The sequence below is a fragment of the Ipomoea nil genome, unplaced genomic scaffold (assembly GCF_001879475.1).
Source record: "Ipomoea nil cultivar Tokyo-kokei standard unplaced genomic scaffold, Asagao_1.1 scaffold0322, whole genome shotgun sequence".
NCBI lineage: Eukaryota > Viridiplantae > Streptophyta > Magnoliopsida > Solanales > Convolvulaceae > Ipomoea > Ipomoea nil.
The window spans coordinates 937094-960805 of record NW_017616750.1 but is presented as its reverse complement, the minus strand read 5'-3'; the positions used below and the strand labels follow the sequence as shown (position 1 = coordinate 960805).

Genomic DNA, 23712 nt, shown 5'->3' with positions numbered 1-23712 from the left:
CTCTTATTTGATTTATTTACTAGTTTTACACACGCATTGCGCGACTGATTTAATGCCCATTGTTAATTCAAAGTATATCAATGCAAGATTATATAGGAGAAATTCATTAGTTGGCATTATAATTAATGTTTAATTTTCACTTTTCTAAAAACAATTATCTAAATACTTATTGTAGTTGGTATGGTATTAGGTAGTAGATACTACTTTTGGTTGGAATTATTAAGTTTTGTTAATTCGCTTTGGAATAGGTTTATCATTGTCTTCGTCTTCATTGTTTGTCTGCTTATTTTTTGTTGGTAGTATCTCATGTGCAATTGGGTTACTGATGCTAGTTTGCAAAAAAGTTCTCCACCCCCCTCCCCCTCCCCCCACCCCCACACCACACCACACCACACCACACCGAAAATTCATCTTAACATGAGTTATGACAATTGGATGTATTGAATTAGGACCCCACTAACTTATTATCAGAGACTAAATCATCAAATGAAAATTGTCATGTCAAGAAATAGATTACAAGTGGTGGAATAACATTACTCATATATATATATATATATATATATATATATATATATATATATATATATATATATATATATATATATATATATATATATATATATATATATATATATATATCTGTGTGTGTGTGTTTGCGCCTGCGCGTGCGCATGTGCGTGTGGAACTTTAATGATTTAAGAATAATTTTGTCTGATAAAAAATAATAGTACAATATTTGTAAAGTAATGTACAATTGTACCATTATAGAAATATATACAAAAACTATTAATACCATGATTACCTAAATCTTTCTCAATAATGCAAAAGCATAATTAAAATATCGAGTCTTGTTCTAAATAATCAAAAGAAAATTAATTAAACGAAAAAAAAAAATTAACCTATATTTGTTTTTTAAATAAAAATGCAAGAAATGATTTTCAAGATTCCTTATTTTTAATCTTTTATGCTCAACTTTGAATGTTTATGTTGTATTTTTTTAATATACTCTAATATATTCATAGTATATATTAAAAAATTATGTCAACTCTGATTGGGATGGGGTTCGAACATAAGACATTCATTATAGAAATCAGTGAGTAAGTTAAGAATAAGAAATAGTTAACGGAATATTTTGTTACTAAAATCTACACTGACGGAATGCAAGGGTATTTATGAAAAGTAAATGATATAATAGAGGGTAAAGTATGAAAAATAAAACTAAAAAAATACTAAATTCAAAATAATAGGAACTATTTATTTCAACAAACAATTGGACTAACATTTTTTAGTTCCCGTTATAAGCCTAACTTTATTGGCCTTATTAGACTAGTAGATATTTAATATTTAGTAGATTAGTAAATTTTATATTATAAATGTAGTACTTTAGCAAAATTGTAAGGTAAAAAAACTTGTGTGAGGCCGTCTCATGGATCTTTGTTTGTGAGACGGGTCGGTTCAAGATGAAATGTAATACTTATACTAGCAAATGTAATACTAAATCGAATAAAATGTTTATTACTTATATGAGAAAATCTTATATGGAAAAATGTACTGTAATACTTTTGATGAAAAATGTAATACTTTTACATCTTGATGTAAAAGTATTACATTTTTCATCAAAAGTATTACATTTGTTTTTATAAGTGCAACATTACTTATTAGAGAAAATATAGTACTTTTGATGAAAAAAGTAATATTTTTACATCAAAATATAATAGTCTTATATTTGTCCTCAAAAGTATTATGTTCTCACTTATAAGTAACAAACATTTTATTTCTGATTTAATATTAAATTTGCTAGTATAAGTATTACATTTTCATATTGATCCGATCCGTCTCATGGATAAGAATCCGTGAGACGGTCTCACACAAGTGTGACTCAAATCGTAATAGATCATTTTCCAGAAATAATGTAATAGCATAGTAGAATTGCATATATAATTCATTACTTTAGACCTTATATATAATACTTTATATTATAAATGTAGAACTTTATAGCAAAACTGTAATAGCTAGACAATTTAATTTGTACAAAATAATTAAGTAATAACATAACGTAATGATATAATCAATACTTTAAGCTTTATATATAATACTTTATAGTATAAATATAATACACAATTTGCCGGGAATAAAGTAATAACGTAATTTATAGAACAACTGTAATAGATATATAGTTTACATACAGGAAATAATATTACTAAACTCATATAGTATAAGACTCAAATTTTTTTAATCTGACCCATCTCACGGATTAAGATCCCCGCTACAGTCTCACACGAGAATTTATCTTTCTGATTAACTAATGCAGAAAGGTGTGTATGTATGATCCTGACATTATAATTTTCTTGATTTTGATAATTCCAAAAATTGAAAGAGAAACCTTAGTTATTAAGGTACGTACTGTCGTTTGTCAATTTTAGTTCATGATCTGATTGTATTGTAGTGTGGTCCAATGCATTAACAACTTAATATAATTCATATTTTATCAAAGAGTAGTGGGTTTTTTTTTTTTTTTTTTTTTTTTTTTTTTTTTTTTTTTAAATCCCAGATCCAATGCAAAAATGGTACGTACGCAATGTAAAGATGGCAAAAATCAATAGGTTACGTTGACAATGAGACACGAGATAACTTGCACCCTTTCAGTATCAAATAATAGTTCCATTAATATAATGAAGTATCTAAGAGATTACAGTACGTGTTACAAATGAATTCTCTATATATATGAACTCATCAAGAAAAGTTGCTGCGCTCCCCTAATAATTATGTTATTTTTATAGGCCAACATGCACTGTACTATAGTTAATTAGAAATGATGCATGTTGCACACCTTGATGTTGTGAGACGTATTTAATTGCCCGATTCTCACGAAGTGAATTTGATTGCATTATTGCACTTCAATTCTCAATTGTGTATATGTCTCTAGAAAAACAGCTCACCCCACCGACAAAAACAAATTATTGTGTAAATTATAGTGCTATGTGAACTATAACAAAAAATATATTTTTAATATATTAAAAATAAATTATTTGTGTACGTAATGTACATTATTTGATAATATAATCTACACAAATGTGTGGATAATGGTCCACACAATAATGATTGACAAACAATGTAACATGTTGGATATCTCGTTGGTGACACCCAAATAATAATCCTATAAATTAAGGATTATTTTTTCTGTAGAAAAGGGGAAAGAAAATGAAGAGAATGGCTCGTGTTCGGGGTTGGGTTTTTAGCAAGAGTCAAACGATCACTCTTTCTTTAAAACCTTATTTGCTACCTCCCACAAGTGTTAGGAGTATTGTAGCCTAGGCTTCTCAGGATAAAACTTGCTACGATTCAATGTTTGAGCACCCAAACAAGGAATCCGGCGAACTAAAGCAAGATTATGAACACAGTATTGGCTAAGAAGAGAGTAGAAGCAGAGAGTTTTGAGTCTGAATATATACTTTCTTGTTATGTGTAAATTTTCTGCTGCCTCTCCTTCAGGCACTTAAGGGAACCCCTCCACCTTCCTGTAACAGCAACCATTAACATGGGGTTCAATTCAAAAAATCAACATAAGGCCTCCCAATTTCCAGACGACACTCGTGCCCGCAGGTGCTGGCGCACACGAGATTAGGCTTGAACCAAACCTTTTCGATCTCATTTTGGGATTTGTTGCACCACCCTCTACACGCAAAAGAAAACCTCTATGCTATACATTCAATAAACCTTTAAAAGTCTCTTGTATAAATAGTGGGGCAAATCTTTTTCCCAAACCACGGGACAAAAGCTCACTTTTTCCCTTCATTTTTCCAACTCAATGGGTCTACTTTGAGAATCAATATCTCATTCACCCATTATCCATTTTGAGCGTACAATATATCAATCTCTTCGTCTCACTACGAAGAACCTGAATCCACTTTAACCCGACTCAAATTGGAAGTGGACCCCACTGATAATTGTACCACAAAATAACTACTTAACATGTCATTTTATGCCATTTTAAGCTATTTTTTCCAACATAACATGCATGAGTCAACCTCTCACAAAGCGGGCTATGTGATTGCAGACCTCAACCTTGAAGCCCCAACCCCTACACCTTGAATTGGCTCCGATCCTGAATTCAATCATCCTCCAAATCTTTTAATAGCTTAATACCCTATCAAGTAGATTGAATATTGATTTCAAAATCAACTACTCTAATAAAATAAAGATTACAACAAATACAATATGCATATTCAAAAGAAACTACTTCAATTCAAGTTGATGGGGATTATTTCCGATAACCGTGCTTATACGGTGGTCGGTAGTAGACCCTCTGAGAGAGCTAGGATCGATCCGACCCGCACCGACCTTTTGCTTGCATTTTCCCGACCGTCTCGCTTGCCGAGCTTCGTTTAAGACAGCGTATACATGCGCCTTTTGTGATATGTGCGCCCTCGACCTATTCAGGTCGGGATCGACCTACCTACTCAATTCCAGCAGCATAATGCAGTATCTTCAGGAATATCAGCTGATTGCAGAATAATTCTCAAACAAATAATTACCTCGAGTATTGGGTTATCAATCCACAGGGAAGTGGGGCGTATTAAGCACTAGCTACTAATATATTCTTCTGAAGCTAATCCTAACGAAAGACATGGATGGTTGATTAAAATAATAAAAGGAAAACAAAGTATGCAGGTTTGTGAAAACAATAAGAAGAAGATGAGATTACTGGGATTCAAGTATTTAATCACCTAGTGTCAATCTTATGAACAATATTAAAACTGGGTTTAAACAACTGTGAGAATGCAAAGGTGCATGGTATAGAGTTACTCTCGTAATCTCTAACCCTAGTGAATATCCACTCACGTGATATAAATACCCAATAATATAAGAACAAACATTCATAATAAATCCCTAATTACTACCATCTCCCGATGTGCAATAACTAAGAATCAAACTCCATAATATATTTGCCCTCTCCCGATCGAGGTGCAACAGTTAAGTGCAATTGTGTATGCCCTAAATTATGCCCAACTCCTGTTGTGACACAAAGAAAGCTATGAAACAAGTAATTACGGTCGTTAACTACTAGCATCAAACAATATAATCACAATTGCAACACAAGTTATAACCCAAATAGTAATACATTAAGAATTATAGAACTAGGCACATAGGTTCATAAATACTTTTACCCAAGAATCTCTAAAGTAAATTAGCCATAGTACATATGTCTAATATGCAATACATAGAAATTATTAAGAGTTACAAGTAATCTAAAAGAGTACAAGAATTAGACCAAGTGATTCTCCCAAATCTCCCTAGCTTGCTTCTTGCTTCGCTATACAACTTGTGGCTCATAATTCTCTTCTTTCTTGTCTCCAAAACACTGCCTAGGGTTGATGGAAGGCGTCCTTTTATAGCGGGAGTCAAGCAAGGGCCAAAATAGGAATTTTCCTCGCAATTTTAGAAACTGTCGAAACTGCATTTTTCGCCCGCTCGATGCGACGCGTCGAGTCTGAGGCCTTGACTCCTTGGTTCAGCGCTGTAACTTCTCGACGCGTCGAGTTTCTTATTCGAAACCTCCAACGCTACTGGATTTTCTCGACGCGTCGAGAAGGTTTCTTGACGTGTCGAGTTCTCTGAACATGAACCGGCACCTCGTTTGACCCCGAACTTGTCCTAGCACTTCTCTTAGCCTTTTCACTTGACCTATAATGGTTCCAAAACACTAATAAACACCGTAAAACATTCTAAACAAGTGTAAACCAAATACTAGTTAGAAAACAAGGGAATATGCAATTAAAGTAGCATTTTCATGAACTTAGACCCAACAAATATACTCAAACTAACACTAGAAACATGTACAATTAGGTTCACATCAACCCCCCCCCCCCCCACCCCCACACTTAAACCTTTGTTTGTCCTCAAGCAAAACCAAGGAATAAATCACAAGTCAAGCATACAAATTACTTATACTCTCTCTTGCACAACCAAGCATACCACCAACCAACTTGCTACAAGACAACAAGCCTCAAGAATCATCTCAGTTTGGCACATAAGACCCATTCTCAAGCCAATAACCAAGCACCAGGAATTATTAAAGTGCGTGAGGATCATGTGTGCACAAATACTCAGTTGAGATTATGCAAAACACTTCTCATGAATAAAATCCCATAGGCTTGCCCTTCATACTCCCACTAGCTCAACTCTAAGAATGCATGATAAGATCAAGTAGGACTTTATTAAGCTTGTAATGGGGCTAAAGGTGAATGGCTAATCAAAGAAATGGTAAGAAAAATTAGCAAAAACGAGAATGTCACAATTATCCATCTTTAAGCTTAAGAAGAGATAAGACAATAAAACCAAAGGAGCAAAAATCACTTAAGAAAAAAGTAATTTTCTAGTAAAGTGGGGGTCTAAACTTCAAACTTTTCAATCTTTTTATTCTTTCTTTTCTTTTCTCTTTTTTCATGATTTCTCTTTTGATTCTTTTCTTTGAATTTCTTTGGAACAAACTATCAAGGGAACCAACTTTAAACAAACAATCAAGACCCCCACACTTAAACATTTGTAACAGAAATTGCTTTTTAGGTACAAACTCCAGAAAGATCTCTTCTACAAGCATTTTAAAGACAAAAGCTCCATTATCTCAAGGGTGGAAGGGAAAACATTTGGCTAAAGGCTAAGGGTTTTGATGCGGGTTAACACAAACAAAAACAATCACAATACGGGGATAAGTGCTCTGTACTTATTTAAACAAACAAAAGGCTCAAAGGGACACAAGGGGTAAAACATATGTAAGGACAAGCTTAAAGGCTATGGCTAAACAAAAATGGCCTAAATCACTTCAAAACATGCAAAAGTTAGATTTCACTTGGGGAGTAATGAGGCAAGTTCTAGCAAAACGTTCATAATCGGAATCTCACATAAGTCTTCACTAGCAATGCATACACACAAGATCAAGAATTAATCCAATTTATGATTGGTTAACAAGACTATTGGCAAGAGAATAAATCAATCATTTGTTACACCTCAAATCATCAATCACAAATTGAATTGCAAAAAGTACCACCAAATTAAACAAACCACAAACCCACAAGAGAGAGAAATTGTAACTGCATGCTATGACAAGTAACCTATTAACAACAAGAACATGAATCATCCAAGCAAAAATTTAGAAAATTACCACAAATTTTGGGTTCCTCCCCCACATTTAAAATTTTGCATCGTCTTTGATGTAAAAATCCAAAAAACACAAGGAGGACGAGAAAAGAGAAATATAGAAAGCAATAAAAGCACACGAACTAATAATAAGAAAATATTATTTTAAAAAACAATAAAAATAATGTTTAGTAGGGACAATGGAATTGTCAATAACCTCATACCGGCCATTGCGAAAATCAATACAAAGCAGAAAGTAGTGGTCAAGCCATAGAATTGGGAACATAAACTGCACAAACGAATAAAGCATAAACTAGTTAGCTTGGGTGTGTGCACTGACGCGAAACATAGTGTGCACGGCAGACAAATGCAGTATAAAATGGACAATAATAGACACAAATTTGCTAACGTACTAAGTCAACTTTGCAAATGTCACGGTATGACGACAACTCAAAGTCCTCAATTAGTCTTTCCTTGAACCAAACTACCTTCTTAGCCCAATCCTGAGAGGTATCCAGGACTATATTAAGTTGCACTAACAAAAAACCTTAGTATTAAGCAAAGATATTGAGACTACCAAATATAAGATGACGTAAAGATAAACACACAAATTGTAGTGAGAGTGGAAGAAAAAGCCCTAGAATTGAACAAAATATCCTCCCTACATACAAAAAATGGATTAAGCTCCCAGATTGAGCAACAACACGCAACGCACGAGAAGTAAAAAAAAAAAAAAAAAAAACCAACTAACTAACATGTCACCATCAACAACACCCATCAACTAGTGGCAAATTACGGCCTCTTCAAGATCACCAGGGTTGGGCAAAACCACAGGGGGGGCGCGAGTCGCTAGACCCCAAATCCAGCCGGGACACACCCTCACACAAAAAAATTGGCGGACACATCACAGACCTAAGAGTTTTCAAAGGGCCTGCACACTTGGGTCTCGTAGACCCACAACCGGTGTACTCATCCCCTTGTAAAGCTTGCTGCAACACAGAGAATTTAAAGCATTGGAGCACACAACAGAGACATACATATATGGGAGAAGGTGGCTGGTAATGTATGAACCATGCACACAGGCAACTACGCGTGTGCACAAACCATTAGGCAAGAGAAAGGTGTGTGCACATTTGAGAGACGTTAGGTGCACACCTAGACAATGAATTTAAAAAGTACATAGAAAACCTACCTCATGAGGTGTTGCGTACTGAAAAGTTTCATGCGTAGGGTCACCCGAACTCACCAGGTCCACACCCCAGTAACAGGAACAATGTCTTTGTCGCCAAACCCATGAGATACCACACAACCCATGGCCCTTACAATGGCATCACCATCGGCTACTTCAGCATGAAAATCCTAGCACCCGCATATAAAAAAACAACACAAATAAATCACTACTGTGCTAACAACACTTAAATACGTGTGCACAATACAAACAGCGTGTGTGTAGGGAAATTAGACAAGTAATAGCAAAGTCAAACAAAACAACATAACTAACCGCATCATCAGATACACGTATACACGTATCAGCTGGGCTTAATTCACGCACAATATCTGCAACATCAACCCACACATCATCTCGTAAATCCTGCGTAATCCCAAGACTAAAGGACGGAATATCGTTAAATTTAGAACACTGCACAATGGCACGCTCAATCTCCTCCACAACACGCATATTGTAAGGTTCACTCTAGAAAACATCCTCGCGTTGGGTAAAAGTGTTTGAGTTGGAACTTCACCATCAGGAAGGACGTTGTTCTACCCCAACAAGCAACTTTAGGGCCTCATACATCTCCCTACACACCTCCCCATCTAAATCAACACCTCGGGCCTGCTTCACCAACTGGGCCAAATCAAGAATTGACCTCGCCAAAGCCCTAGTATTTTCAACAACGTAAGCTGCAAATGGATAGAACAAGAAAAGAACAAGTAGTGAATTAACTGCCAACACATTAGCCAAACAAACCACATCAAGTGGGCACAACTTGGAGGAAGTGTGTTAGTGGGTAAACTAGTGTGCACAATAAGAATCAAGTAAGTGCACAAGAAAAACAAACTGTGTGCATCTAAACCGATGTAACCCGACTGAACATAGAGACCACTTTATGGGGAAACCAAACTCAAACAAGCATGTGTACACATACTACAAACAGTGTGCACAAACAACCAATGCACACAATAATCCTACCAGACCACCAAAAAAAAAAAAAAAAAACAACAACAACAACAACAAAAAGCAAGAAATAGTAAATTAAAGACCATTGAGTTGCACACCTTATGGCCATGTTCTTGAGGGGGCGATATAAAACCAGGATGAACACCATCACAAAATTCTTTTGCGAGGGGGGGGGGGGGTAGGCACCATCATCACATGCCCGTACCGAGAGCTCAATGACCCCGAGGCCATACCCGGCCATCCGAATCTCAGCAAACTCCCGTGCATGAAGTAGAAGAGACATTCATCCATAGAAAACAGGAACATCCTAGGGAATTGACTAAACGATGTGCACAACACAATCAATGTAAAACAACTACACACAAAGAAACAAAACAACCAAAATAAAAGCATGTGAATTGTTTTTATGAAATGGGAAAACAAGAAAAAAAACCATAAAACATAAAGACGAAAGAGTATGTATACTACCAGATTGCCACAAACTCAGCCGGGCCAACAAAGAACTTATGACGACCAGATTGCCACGCAGATTGGGTCTCCACCCAAGTGTCTATCACAAGCTTGCACCAATTCAAATCGCACACACGTGTAACATCATCAAAATGGTGGAAATACATCTGATTAGTGTAGCCATTACACATGCACGAAACTAATGTGGTCAACACCAACACAAGAAAATGGCGCTTAAACCATACGCCACCATTAACAAGATGAACCATCCTCGCATAAATCTCAGCCAGGGTAACCTTGTGCCTCCCCTTCTGAAACAAACCCCTCTAGTGTTTCAAAAGATTGATGATCTAAAGCCTGTCACGTTTAACCATGTCTACGTGACCCCGAGGAAAACCCAAAATCAGCTCAACATCTCCCTCATCAACCAACAACGATCTACCCCCACCAATATCAAATGTCCTCGTCTAGGGATCAAAATGGGAGAGCATCCAACGCAAAAGATGTGGTGGAGTATCATTAACATTAAAGTCTAATAACGGCCCAAATCTAAGCTCCCGGATGTCTGATTTCTGTTGAGCGGACAAATCCTTTAAGCCCTCAACCAATATCGAAGACGGTGCCCTTGTCTTCACCCATAGAAACCTAACCTCCTCCTCTGTAGTGAGTTCATCATTGGGTGCATTCCACAAAGGGTCTGGATGCAACCGTTCTAGGGACGCCAAAGGTGGTAACACAAAATCATCAAAATCATTAGAAATCCCTGAACCATCAGCTTCAGGATGAGTTACCTTGGATTTATTAATTTACCTGCAACAACTAGCCAAAACGCAAAACATGTGCACCCACTAACACATTTTAAAAAACAAACAACACTGATCTCCGTAGATTACACACGTTCACACAAACAAATGCACACATCTAACTACAGTAATTGACCACGGGGAAAATAGCAAGACCTCAAGAATAATCAACAACAAACACAATATAAATAAACACAAATAAAAACAGTCACACAAAAGATCAATGGTTGCACACAGTACCACAGAACAATGCACACGAACTATACGAATTAAACTACCGTTTAATGTAGTTCTCCAAATATAACACTTTGTCCTAACGCACAACATATGAGCTTTTCAAATCCACCCCCCCCCCCCAACCCCCCGTAATACCATCAACAACTCCATTTTTCTCATAAAATATATCATATGTACTAATTAGTAGTTCATTTTAAGTAATGATCCGCACATAATCACAACATGCAACTATAAACGATCAAACTCGCCAAACATTGAGTAAACTAAAATGAAGAGGCAAACAATTCATCTTTTAAAATGAATTTGCATTAAAGAATCAAAACCAAATCCATGGTTTCACAACGTAATCTGCCCAAAGTCACAAACAGTGAAACAAAACTCGGCAACCCCGTCCACCATAATCTGACCAAACCAACAAAATTAGGACAAAAACAATCAACCCCCCCCCCCCCAAACGACAAAATTACACCTTAATCTTCCCAAAACCCCTACCATTTGAACAAACCCAACAACCCTGCCCACCCTAATATGCCCATCACCCAAAATTGAGATAAAATCCCTCAACCCCAACCCCCAAACGAAGAATATAAACCCTAAACTACCCAAAATCCCAAAATTGGAACAAACCCAGCAACCCAAGAACCCTAATCTGCACATCAACCCCAAAATTGATAAAAAAAAAATGAACCCCCCTCCCCTCCCCTCCCCAAACGACGAACAATCCACCATAATCTGCACAAAACCCCTACTATTCGAGTAAACCCGACTGCACCAACCACCCTAATATGTCCGTCACCCAAAATTGAGACAAAATCCCCCAACCCCAACCCTCAAACAAAGATTTAAACCCTAATCTGCCCAAAACCCCAAAATTGAAACAAACCCAACAACCCAAGAACCCTAATATGCCTGTCACCCCCAAATTTGAGACAAAAAATGACAACCCCGCCCCCCAACGCTGAACATAACAACTGGTAAGCAAATAATTGAAATAATGCACACACCCACGAGAAAAAAAAAAGGCAATCCAAATAACAATAAAACAACAAAAATGGGGGAAAAACATACCGCGACCGACAATTGAACCCGGTGGTCCCTGCTGTTTGCCTCGTTCGTCGTCCCCAGCGAGCACCATCTGCATGGAAGGAGAGTGACTACTATGATTCCTAAGCTTTGCGGTTGCAGAGAGGAGAAGGACTGTGCGTAGCAAAAGGAACCACACTAGCGAGTGAAGAAGGAAGAGTGAAAGAATAAAAATAAAAACCCCCAATTGCCCCACACCAAAATAAAAACATAACACGGTAGACACTAATACCACATATAAAATCCAAAAATTAAAAACGAATCAAGTCCGTAGAATGAAAAAATAAACGCCCCAGATAAGACTACACGTTTGTATTTTAAGGCTTGTTTTTACAGGAATATAATCCTATATATATAGGGGGTACGACTTCCATGAAAACCATGCCTCATGTGAGAACCTATGGACAAATCCAAATCATTAATCTAATAGAACTAACGGTTGAAAAAATAAATAAATAAGTGATTGGGTCATTTTAAAAAATATTACAAATTTTAAAAGTTCATAATATTTATAAAAATAACCTCACTCATTTTTTAATTGATTTCCTATCCATCAGCTCTTGCAGATCGACGGTTTAGATTTATCAACAAGTTCTCACATGGGGAGGTTAGATCAAATGAGAGCATGATCCTCCTGTAAAAAGTGGCCGTCCCATCAGGTTATATATGAGAATTTTAGTAAAAAAAAATACGGAGTTAATTTTATAATTGCTGAAAATTTTTAAGAACATGATTCATTTTATAATTATTGCAAACATAGAAGTTTTGTAATGATAACATCTTAGTCTTTGATTTCTTAAGATGGATGGTATGGATGTGTCCATACTTTTTATGAGAGAATGTGTTCTCACCATAACCCTCATATAATAATAATAATAATAATAATAATAATAATAATAATAATAATAATAATAATAATAATAATAATAATAATAATAATAATAATAATAATAACAATAATAACAATAATAACAATAATAACACTAATAACAATAACAACAATAACAACAATAACAATAACAATAATAATAATAATAATAATAATAATAATAATAATAATAATAATAATAATAAAATTGAAATGGCTCAAGGTGGCGCTGGAAGAATGGAATAAGAACTCCTTTGGTAACATTTTTGATCGGATAAAAGCTTTGGAATTGGAAGTAGCCGCGGCAAAATGCAGACACGCTAATGACCCTCTGGGGATTCTCGCACAGCACTATAATCTAAGCAAGCAGACCTCTTGTTGGCTCTAAAACAGGAAGATTGCTTCTGGAAACAGAAGGCCAGGGTAAAGTGGTTAAAGGAAGGAGACACAAACACACGTTACTTCCACTCGGTGGTTAAAGACAGACACCGAAGATAGCGCATCTCTGCGATAAAAAATACCGAGGTACTTTTGCTATTCGATCAAGCGGATATACAAGAGGAGGCTGTAAGATTTTACTCTACCCTCTTCTCAGCTAAAGATTGCCCTAGCCTAGACGGCCTTTTGCAATGTCTCCCCCAGAATTTTCTCGAACAAGATGCCCACTCTCTTGTTTCACCATTGACATCTGAAGAAGTCAAAAATGCAGTATGAAAGCTAGACCCGGACAGTGCGGCGGGGCCGGATGGCTTTACGGGTGCTTTCTTCAAGCACTGTCGGGAGTTAGTAAAGGAGGACGTTTTCTGGGCAGTACAGGATTTCGTTGTAGGAGTCCCGGTCCCTCGAGCAATGGAAAGTGCACAAATAATTCTCATTCCTAAGAAGACCCATCCAGACTCCTTTGCTGACTACAGACCGATCAGCCTATGCACTTTCATTAGCAAAGTGTTTACTCGAGTCATTGTTTCCAGACTAAACCCTATTCTCCCGAAGTTGATCTCCTGAGAGCAAGCATGTTTCGTGAAGGGTCGCAGTATTCAAGATAACGTCCTGCTAGCCTTCTAATTGCTGTAATACCTTGACAAAAAATGCGGCGGTGCTAATGTGATAGTCAAGATAGATATGATGAAGGCGTTTGACAGAGTCTCTTGGCCTTACCTAAGGGCAGTCATGGTGCATCTTGGCTTCCCGGCTCTGTTCATACATATTATCATGACCAATTTGGAGGCTACAAGGCTATAAATTATGGTTAATGGGGTCAGTTGTGGTTTCTTCCAGCCAACTAGGGGGTAAAACAAAGGGCCCGCTATCGCCCCTCCTCTTTATATTGGCCTCAGAAACTCTTTCTCGCTCTCTGATCTTGAAGGTGGGAGTAGGACTATTGTCTCCATACTCTACAACGCCAAACTGCCCTCCGGTTACTCACTTGGCTTTCGCAGATGATATCGTTATCTTTGCAAATGGATCATCGGCTTCGCTAACAGCCCTAGTTGATGTGTTAAATCAATATCAAAGCGGCTCAGGGCAAAAAATCAACTACAACAAAAGCTTCTTTGTTACCTCCTCTAAATGCGTGCACGGTCGAACTAATGCCATGACTCGAATTTTGGGCATGCAAAGATCGGCATTGCCTTTCCGTTACCTTGGCGTTAATTTATTTAAGGGAAGGAACCGTCCTATTTACTATCACCATATACTTGAGAAGATTGACACTACCTTGCTTAGCTGGCACCGAAAATTACTCTCCCGGGGGAGGGGGGGCACTTAACCCTAATTCGTCATGTGCTTTCCATGATCCCGATGTATACTGCTTCCTCACGCCTTCTACCCAAATAGATTGAAAGGGCGCTGGAAACCAAATTTTCCAACTTCTTATGGGGCATGGAAGATGGTAAGCCGAAGAGGCATTGGGCCTCGTGGAGGAAGGTGTGTTTTCTGATCGAAGAGGGAGGCTTTGGACTTCGCTCAATTGGCAGCATCCAGAAAGCTTATTCAGCCAAACTCTACTTCAATTGGCTACAAGGGGATTCGCTTTGGAGTGACTACATGCGAACCAGATATCAAGACCCTCCCTGAGAAGCCACCTCTTTAACGTGGAAGAGAATGCAACAACTTAGGGACTTTGTAGATGAGCATATAGTGATTACTTCTGAGGGGAAAACATACTGGTCCCTCTCATCCTTTGGAGATTTTACTTTCTCATCAGCTTACGAGGCCCTACGACAGAAGGCTGGCCAAAGTTTATCATCACAAAGCATTTGGGGATGTGGTCTGCCATCGAGAATCTCGTTGTTCATGTGGTGTCTTCTTCGTCGGATTCTACCTTTCTCGGACATAAACCAGAAGTTAGGGGTGGCATGTCAACCATCTGTTTGCCCTTTCTGCCGCTGCGACTCAGCAACTCTAGAGCACTACCTTTACCATTGTGTAAGGGCGCAGCAGATTTGGAGATTTTTCGCAAGTCTCTTTGGGTTTTCCCGATCTAGGGCAAGCTCGATCAGAACCGAGTGTCATGCATGGTGGCTGCTAGCACCAACCTCGGCAATAAGATGGTGTGCGAAGCTAATGCCTGCTATCATTCTATGGACTCTGTGGTGTTCTTACAATCGGGGGGTTTATGAAGATGCGTCTCTCTCAACGGCTGAAGCTACTAACATAGTGCGTAAAGAGATTTATTTAATCTCGTTAACGTGCGTTTGTCGCCGGAGGGGCCCGGGAGATGACTTCCTACTTGAGGCTGAGCTCTTGGCTCGCTTTGGCGTTGCACCGTGAAAAGTGACTGTGTGGGTGCGATGGCTCACGCCGCCGGTGGGGAGATTAAAGCTCAATTCGGATGTGGCCTACGTGGCGGAAGAGGCGGCGGGAAGCGCTTGCTTACATGATTCCTATGCTCATCTAGTTGTGGGACTATGTTTCCGCCTTGAGGCAACTTCAGCGCTTGAGGCCGAGGCTATTTCCCTTCAACTTGCTGCCCAGTGGTGTGTTGCGTTTGCAAAACGTCCAGCTGAGGTAGAAGTTGACTCTCGTGTTTTGGCTGACTTGGCAGCGTCTCGCACGGACATGATACCATGGAGGATTAAAGGCGCGGTGACTTTCATTCGATCATGTTTGAGTTTCTGGAATGCCTAGATTAGGCATATTTGCCGGGAGGCAAACCAGGTTGCGGATGCACTTGCGGAATCTAGTTTTGCTTTCCCTCATTCGATGATTTTTAGAGATTTGGATGCTGTGCCTGAAAAGGCCAAATCAGCTCTTTTGTATGACCTTGGAGGCTTTGCCTCCCACCGTGTTATACGCCTTCAATAAAACCTTCTCCTTATTTATATTTAAAAAAAAAAAAAAAAAAAAAAAAAAAAAACCGGAGGCAGCGTCGTCGGTGGTGTCGGATGGCAGCTTCGGCGGAGGAAGGGCAGCAGCGTCGGCTCTGGTTTCAGATCTGTTGGCGAGTGAAAATGTAGAGGAAATAGCAGAGGAGGAAATGGTGGCGTCTGCTGTGGTCTTGATTAATGGCTGAAGAGAGGAATGGCGTCGTCTCACTGAAACCAGCTACCGCTACTGCGCACTACCTCTCTTTGCTTGAAAAACTCGCCATCCACCGCTACCTACTTTGTCTCGGCAGAAACAGGGGTTGCCAAGGGAAGAGGGAGAGCAGCTCACCGCCATCACTATCGGAACCATTACACTGGTGAAGACCCCACCTCCGATCTGGTCGTCCATCGCCAGAAAGAGAAACTGGATGTCGCCAGACTGGTGAAGACCCCACCCGATCTGCTGCCTTATGCCATAGTTGCTGATGCTTGCCGGAAAGTAGGGTTGCCGTCCACGCCAGACTGGTGAAGACCCCACCCGATCTGCTGCCTTGTGCCATAGTTGCTGATGCTCGCCGGAAAGTAGCGTTGCCGTCCACTGCCGCCGAAATCTCCTTGTTATTTTTAATTAATTACCTGTTGGTAACCTGCCGTTGCAGGTCACTTGGGACAAATTGCATGGTTTGGGCTCTCTACGGTATATTTTTACCATGTGGTATCGCCTCCACTGAGGCTTGAAATCACAACCTCCCATATGGGAGTCCAACCTGGGTGCCATCTGAGAACAAGGTGCTTGGCCTGGTATTTGTTAATTAATTGAAAGAAAATTTTGAAAAATGAAAGAGAAAAATAAATAAATTATCTTCTAAAATTAATGATTAATTCATACAAAATAAAATAAGAGTATAAGTAATTTAGAGTAAACAAAAGAAGATTTCTCAACTAATCAAAATATCAAATTATCCATTAGTTTTTTGTAGTAGTACAGTTGCTAACCGCAACTAATATAATAGAAACATTCTCACCTACCACTGTACGTCTGTACCAACCAACTATCCAAACAGTTATATACTGCCCTTTTCATTTCTTAATTAAGGTGTGAGATTCGCTCTCTATTTCTTAAGTGCGTGGAAAATGTGTTTATTTTTTTAATTTACTTCTGGATGAATTTATTGAATTGAGTTAAGTTTTATTATTATATTTATAAATAGTTTCGTGACTGATTTTTGTAGGGAAAAAATAATATTTTTTTTTAGAAAATAATAAATTTGAAAAAATATGTTTGGGAGAACAGTCTTTAGTCTTCAGTCTTCACTGAGAGAGTCCTGGGTTTCCACGATAAATAATTCATAGGAGGCCACGAGAGTGTGCAGTTGCTGGTTTCAGTAGCCCATTTTCTTCCTTCTTTCTTTTGTTTTCTTCACAGGTTTTCATATATTGTTTCTCTTGAACCACATTCTCCAATCTTGCCATATGGTATAAGCTTTAATTTCCTCATATATTGTCATGTATATTTAGCTAATTTCACTATTTGTTGTGCCACTTGTTTCATAAATTCTGGAAAAAAAAAAAATCCATTTCTTGATACCTATGCTTTAGTTGCTGAAAAAATTACCCAATTTAAGTAGCTGTGGATATCTTTGTTTTTATTATTGGGTTAGAAAGTTGTGATCTTTGAAGTGTGGGAAGATTGTGCCACTTGTTTCATAAATTCTGAACAGAAAATCCATTTCTTGATACCCATGCTTTAGTTGCTGCAAAAATTACCCAATTTAAGTAGCTGTGGATATCTTTGTTTTTATTATTGGGTTAGAAAGTTGTGATCTTTGAAGTGTGGGAAGATTGTGCCACTTGTTTCATAAATTCTGAACAAAAAATCCATTTCTTGATACCTATGCTTTAGTTGCTGCAAAAATTACCCAATTTAAGAAGGTGTGGATATATTTGTTGTTATGATTGGGTTAGAAAGTTGTGATCTTTGAAGTGTGTGAAGATGATAGCTTGGTAGGCAGCAATGTCATTTGCCTGCTGTCTGCCAATTATTGAATGTGTGTACTGTTTAGGGTGTGCCCGTTGGGCGTGGAAGAAGTTCCGTTATACTGCTGGCCGGGAAAGCGAAAACTGGGGGCTTGCAACCGCAAGTGAATTTGAGCCTGTGCCTAGGATCTGTAGGTATATTCTATCTGTTTATGAGGATGATATTAGGAACCCGCGTTGGGCCCCACCGGGAGGGTATGGTGTCGATCCGGATTGGATAGTAGTGAGGAGAGATTATGATTTCACTCAAGGAAACGTAGCGCCTTATATGATATACCTGAATCACGAGAATGAGGAAATAGTTTTAGCCATTAGGGGTCTTAATTTGGCGAAGGAGAGTGACTATCTTGTCCTGCTGGACGACAAACTCGGGCAGGCTGAATTCGATGGGGGGTTTGTTCATAATGGGCTGTTGAAGTCGGCTCGATGGGTTTTGGAAAAAGATTCCAAGATTTTGGAAGAACTAATCGGGAGGTATCCGAACTATACCTTGACATTTGCGGGGCATTCTTTAGGGGCCGGAGTGGTGACATTGTTGGCAATGCTAGCTGTGAAGAACCCGGATCAATTAGGTAATGTCGAGAGACGAAGGATCAGATGCTACGCTTTCGCTCCTGCAAGGTGTGTATCGCTAAATTTGGCAGTCAGATATGCAGATGTCATCAATTCTATTGTATTGCAGGTAATGTATGTGTGCAGGGTAATATCCCCTACTATGTTCCTTCAACCCTGTTTGATCGATAAAAATCGAACCTTTATTTGAAAGTGGATATAGTCATTTTCCCAGTATATAGCGCTTACCACTACGCTAAAAGCTATAGCTAGTAGTGAAGGCGCAACTTTATTTCTCTATACTGTCACATTTTCGAGAGGCAGGATGCCCCTTCAGGCCTCTGTCCAACAATCCCCTGGCCACCTGGTGCTGGACTTGGCCTTTCACGGGCTTACGCCCAACAGAAATACACTGTTATTTGAATCTATAGTGTTAAAGAGAGGTGGCTTTGTATTTTTAGAGCGAGGCTGAAAACTATTCTATGATTTCCAGTTTTACGAGATGGATAATCTATAGAAAAAGACTCCTTAGCAGTTAGCATTAACTAATGAAATTTGTAACCTGTTGGACTTGATCTATATATACTTCTCTGGAAACCACAATTCTTTTCGTTTCCTATTCTGTAAATTGCCTGTTTTGTTTGCGTTTTTCCCACTTTAACGCAAATCTGATAATTACTTTGTGATAACTAACCAGGATGATTTCTTACCTCGGACTACTGTGGGACAGGAAAATTTCTTCAAGTCACTTTTCTGGTAAAGAATTGCAGGTCTTACCTCCTATCATATTATTCGAAATTTTATCAGATCGTGTAGATAAACTTTCTCGTAAAAAACAATGAAACCAGTGCCTCTTTTCTTTCCTTTTTGTACTTTAAAATGGAAATTTATAGCCATAAGCCATAGCGATTTTCTGTGAATGAAAAGGTCCTGAATTGGCTGAAAATAGCATTATCAGCAATACCTCTGATTGTATTAGATGTTTTTCGTGACTGGCTAATATCCATTAACTTCTCATAGTTTCCCATGTGTGTTCTGCGTAACGTGTCTGAAAGACACATGCACTATGGAGGAGAAGATGCTTACAGATCCAAGGCGCCTCTACGCACCTGGTCGTCTTTATCACATTATTGCCAGGAAACCATTCAGGTTCGTAATTTCTGTTTTTTGTATGAGAATATTGAAGAGTGTTTAGTAGACGCAAGACAAAAACTATCTCCTATCAAAACTTGGAAACATAATTTGCTTGTTTAGGTAGTTGATTAGCAACGACAAAGACAAGTTGAAAAGTAGCTAAGCTTTCTGGGGCTTATGCCATCTGATTTTAGGAAGTGTAAATGATATTGGAATTAGATCATGAACCAACAATTAGGTTTTGAAAATTTATTCTTTGTTTCTTCCTCCCCATTGCGGCAGCTTGGCAGAGATATCACCTGTTGTCCGGACAGCCATACCCGTGGATGGGCGGTTTGAACACATTGTCCTTTCTCACAACATGATGGCTGATCATGCAATTATTCGCATATTGAAAGAATCTCAAAGGACGCTTGATGTAAGTATTCCATTTCTTCTATTGATGGAGAGGCAGGACAGTTATTCAGCCAAATTCTTGCATTTCAATTGACTGTCGTTTGAATTGAAGCATGGGTTCCATCTCAACTAAACCATGACCTTTGGCATGGGGTTGGTTCTGATACCAAATTGAAGCATTTGCTCCATCTAAACTAAAAGTCTAAGCTGATAGTTGGATTGCACATTTATGTTTATATATTATATATATATATATGCTCAACAGTTTGCGTTTGTACAGACAATGTTGGAGAAAGAACACGCAATGGGTATTCCCACGCAGCAGAGAATGGAGCGGCAAGCCTCGCTTGCGAAAGAGCACAGGGAGGAACACAAGGCGGCATTGCAGCGGGCAGTTGCGCTGGATGTTCCCCAAGCGTATTCACCTTCTTCTTATGGCACTTTTGGTGAAGATGAGGAAGGAGAGAAATACAGAAATCCTCAAGAATCCTCTTTAAGAGCAGTCAAAGTAAGAAGAGAAAACTGGGATGATTTAGCCCGGCGCCTTTTTAGCAAAGACTAGTTTGGGTGAATGGTGCTGAGTGAGGAAATCACCATGGCAACACCCCAACATATAATCATAGCTTAATTAGGAAATATATGCATAATGTCCATCCCCCTTCTCATTTTTGGTGTTCTCAGATAATAAACTTGAGTGCATAGTTAGTGATGGTCAGTGAAATTATTTGATTGTTTTGAGGTGTAATTTTTAATAGAAAATTTCACTTTTAATCTCTTAATTAGAGCGCTCAAAACGGACAAGCTCGGCCCATATGACTCGTCACCGATTTATGCAAAACGAGTTGGGAAAATGAACTCAACTAGTATATGCAAATTATACCATACACTAGGGTCTACTTTGCATTGTGGACTTTATCCAAAATGACATTAAGATCAGCAATTATATCGTGGACCATGGTCCAAAAAAGACGTCGTTTCCTTAAGTAAAGAAACGGCTGCCGTTACAGATTAACGGAGCCCATATTTTTGGTGTGTTAAGCACAAAATGAAACTACAGTGTATCTAAAATTATAATGCCTCACATATTGTTTTTATATTATCAAAAGAAACTGTAATTGAATTGAAATAAAACTGTAGTTGTTTTGAAATAAAACTGCAGTATATATAAAATGAAACTGAATAACAGTTTCACATATTTGAGTCTATATTGTCTAGTGAAACTGTAGTTATATCGAAATGATATTGTAGTTGTGTTGTAATGAAACTATATTGTATATAAAATGAAACTGAATAACAGTTTCACATATTTGATGTATAATGTTGAATGAAACTGTAGTTATATCGAAATGAAATTGTAATTCTGTTGAAATGAAACTGCAGTGTATATAAAATGAAACTAGATAACAATTTCACATATTTGAGTGTATATTGTTCAATGAAACTATAGTTATATTGAAATGATAATATAGTTGTGTTGTAATGAAACTATAGTGTATATAAAATGAAACTGAATAACAGTGTAACATATTTGAATGTATAATGTCGAATGAAAATGTAGTTATATCGAAATGAAACTGTAGTTGTGTTGAAATGAAACTGTAGTGTATTTAAAATGAAACTGAATATATTATACAAAGAGAGTTACTTTTTGTGGAACGGCGCGAAACATGTGTCGTTTTTTTTTCATTAAAAGAAACGACATCGTTTTGATGCCTGGACTATAATACATTGTGGACCGCGGTCAACAATAAAATTTTTCATTGATAGTACTACTTCCCAGTGGTCGGTGGCACTCGTAGAATGTATGTACTGTATGTATGTAATGTATAAGAAGTTAAGAACAACATAGTAGACAAGAAGATATAGAACAATGGGTATTTTATTCATGTTGTTTTCTTTGTATGCATTAGAGAGAATGAGTAGAAAATGGTATCTCGGGAGTTGAGAGAGTGGACCCCCTTAAAATGAAGGGTTAAAAGCCCTTATATAGGTCAAACCAAGTCGGGTTTGATCTTGACCCGAACCGTTTGACTCGACCCAAATAGGAGCATGGAGCGTACGGGGAGCCTGAACCCGGGGTATATTTTCCATCATGAAGCCCCCCCAGTCTGTGTCCTGACGATGAGTTAGCGAGGAAGGGTTCGGGCTGGAAAACTAATCATACGGTCCGTGACTTAAGCCGGTTACCTCATTAAAAAACCTTGGACTAGGAAAAACCCAGTGGGAAAAAATCCTAGCTAAGGGAAAAAGAGTACAACCATAAGCACAGTCTTTCGGACGAAAGAAAGGGGTTGCCCGGCCCAGGGGTCGGTTTTGCAACATGATTCGCGAGGTCGAATCTTTACCAATCGAGCGGCCGGGAAGCTAGATAAGATCGGGAGATTGGGTTAGCTGCGATCTAGAGGTCAACTTTACGGTCTACCGACCTGGTTGCTACCAGGACGTCGGATTTATTTGCGATTTGGGGATCGAACTTTTTACGATCCAACACTAGGAGACTCGATGGTCTAACGATAGCGAGATGCGCTCGGTTTACGAATCTAAAGTCCCAGGCGGAGGGACACTAGGAGACCAGATGGTCTACCAATAGCAAAAACGCAAAGGTCTAACGAAAACGATACCGGGAAGGTCATTTACTCGCGAAGCGATTACGAGACCGAGAAAGCCGATCTACTCGTGAAGCGATCTACGAGACCGGGAAGGTCGATCTACTTATGAAACACCTTAGTGCTAGGAGACCTGAAGGTTTAACAAAAACGGGACCGGGAAGGTCACTTTACCCGGGAAGTCCCTTGGCGAACGAGCTAATCTACCAGTGTAAGCCCCCCACTCCCTTAGTTGCGAGGATCGTCAACGTAAGGGAGTATATACGATGGGTTCTCGAGTTCGCCTCCTAACTTTGGTCGCGATCGGGAAATGACCCGATCGATCTCGCGATGCGAATACATCGGACCATACTCATATTGCCGATGATCGAGAAGTGACCTGATTGAGTCTACAGCGCTGGTGTACCACCGGTCGTCTTGCCTAATTTGTACGACTTTGGAACTTTGCTAAGTTTGAACTGACCGATCGATTTATCGAACCTCTAACAAGGTAGAGGGTTATATGTTGCTGACGTTGGGTTTAAAGTCGAGACATGGTCTCGAGCTTACTAGGTCGGTGGTGGCGAGGCCAACCTAACCGATCAAAAGAAATGTCTACCTCGTAAGGCTTAAAGCTGAGATACGATCTCAAACTAACTGGGTCGGTGATGGCAATGCCAACCTAACCGGACCTAAAGCGTCGGTGGTGACAATGATGCCGACCGGACCGGACTTAGAGCACCAGTGGTGGTCAGTGCCAAACATCCGTATACAAATATATATATATATATATATATATATATATATATATATATATATATATATATATATATATATATATATATATATATATATATATATGATGTGGTAAATACATCCAGATCTACGGAATACACCTATGTGTAGTTTGACTAGTATGTTGATGAACTCGGGATGACTAGAC

General features: G+C 38.5%; 1 protein-coding gene across 2 annotated transcripts; it reads left to right on the top strand.

The window, feature by feature from the left end:
* Positions 1–17308: 17308 nt before the first annotated feature.
* LOC109171644 lies at positions 17309–20963 on the top strand. Of its 2 annotated transcripts, XM_019320717.1 has the most exons (6): positions 17578–17598; positions 17755–18784; positions 19352–19410; positions 19675–19803; positions 20071–20206; positions 20465–20788. In XM_019320717.1, exons 2-6 carry the CDS (start codon positions 18080–18082, stop codon positions 20744–20746), a joined length of 1311 nt encoding a protein of 436 aa, XP_019176262.1. In that variant the 5' UTR covers positions 17578–17598; positions 17755–18079; the 3' UTR covers positions 20747–20788. The 2 variants fall into 2 exon arrangements, with proteins under 2 accessions (XP_019176263.1, XP_019176262.1); XM_019320718.1 differs by having other exon boundaries at positions 17309–18784; positions 20465–20963.
* The last annotated feature ends 2749 nt before the right edge of the window (positions 20964–23712 follow it).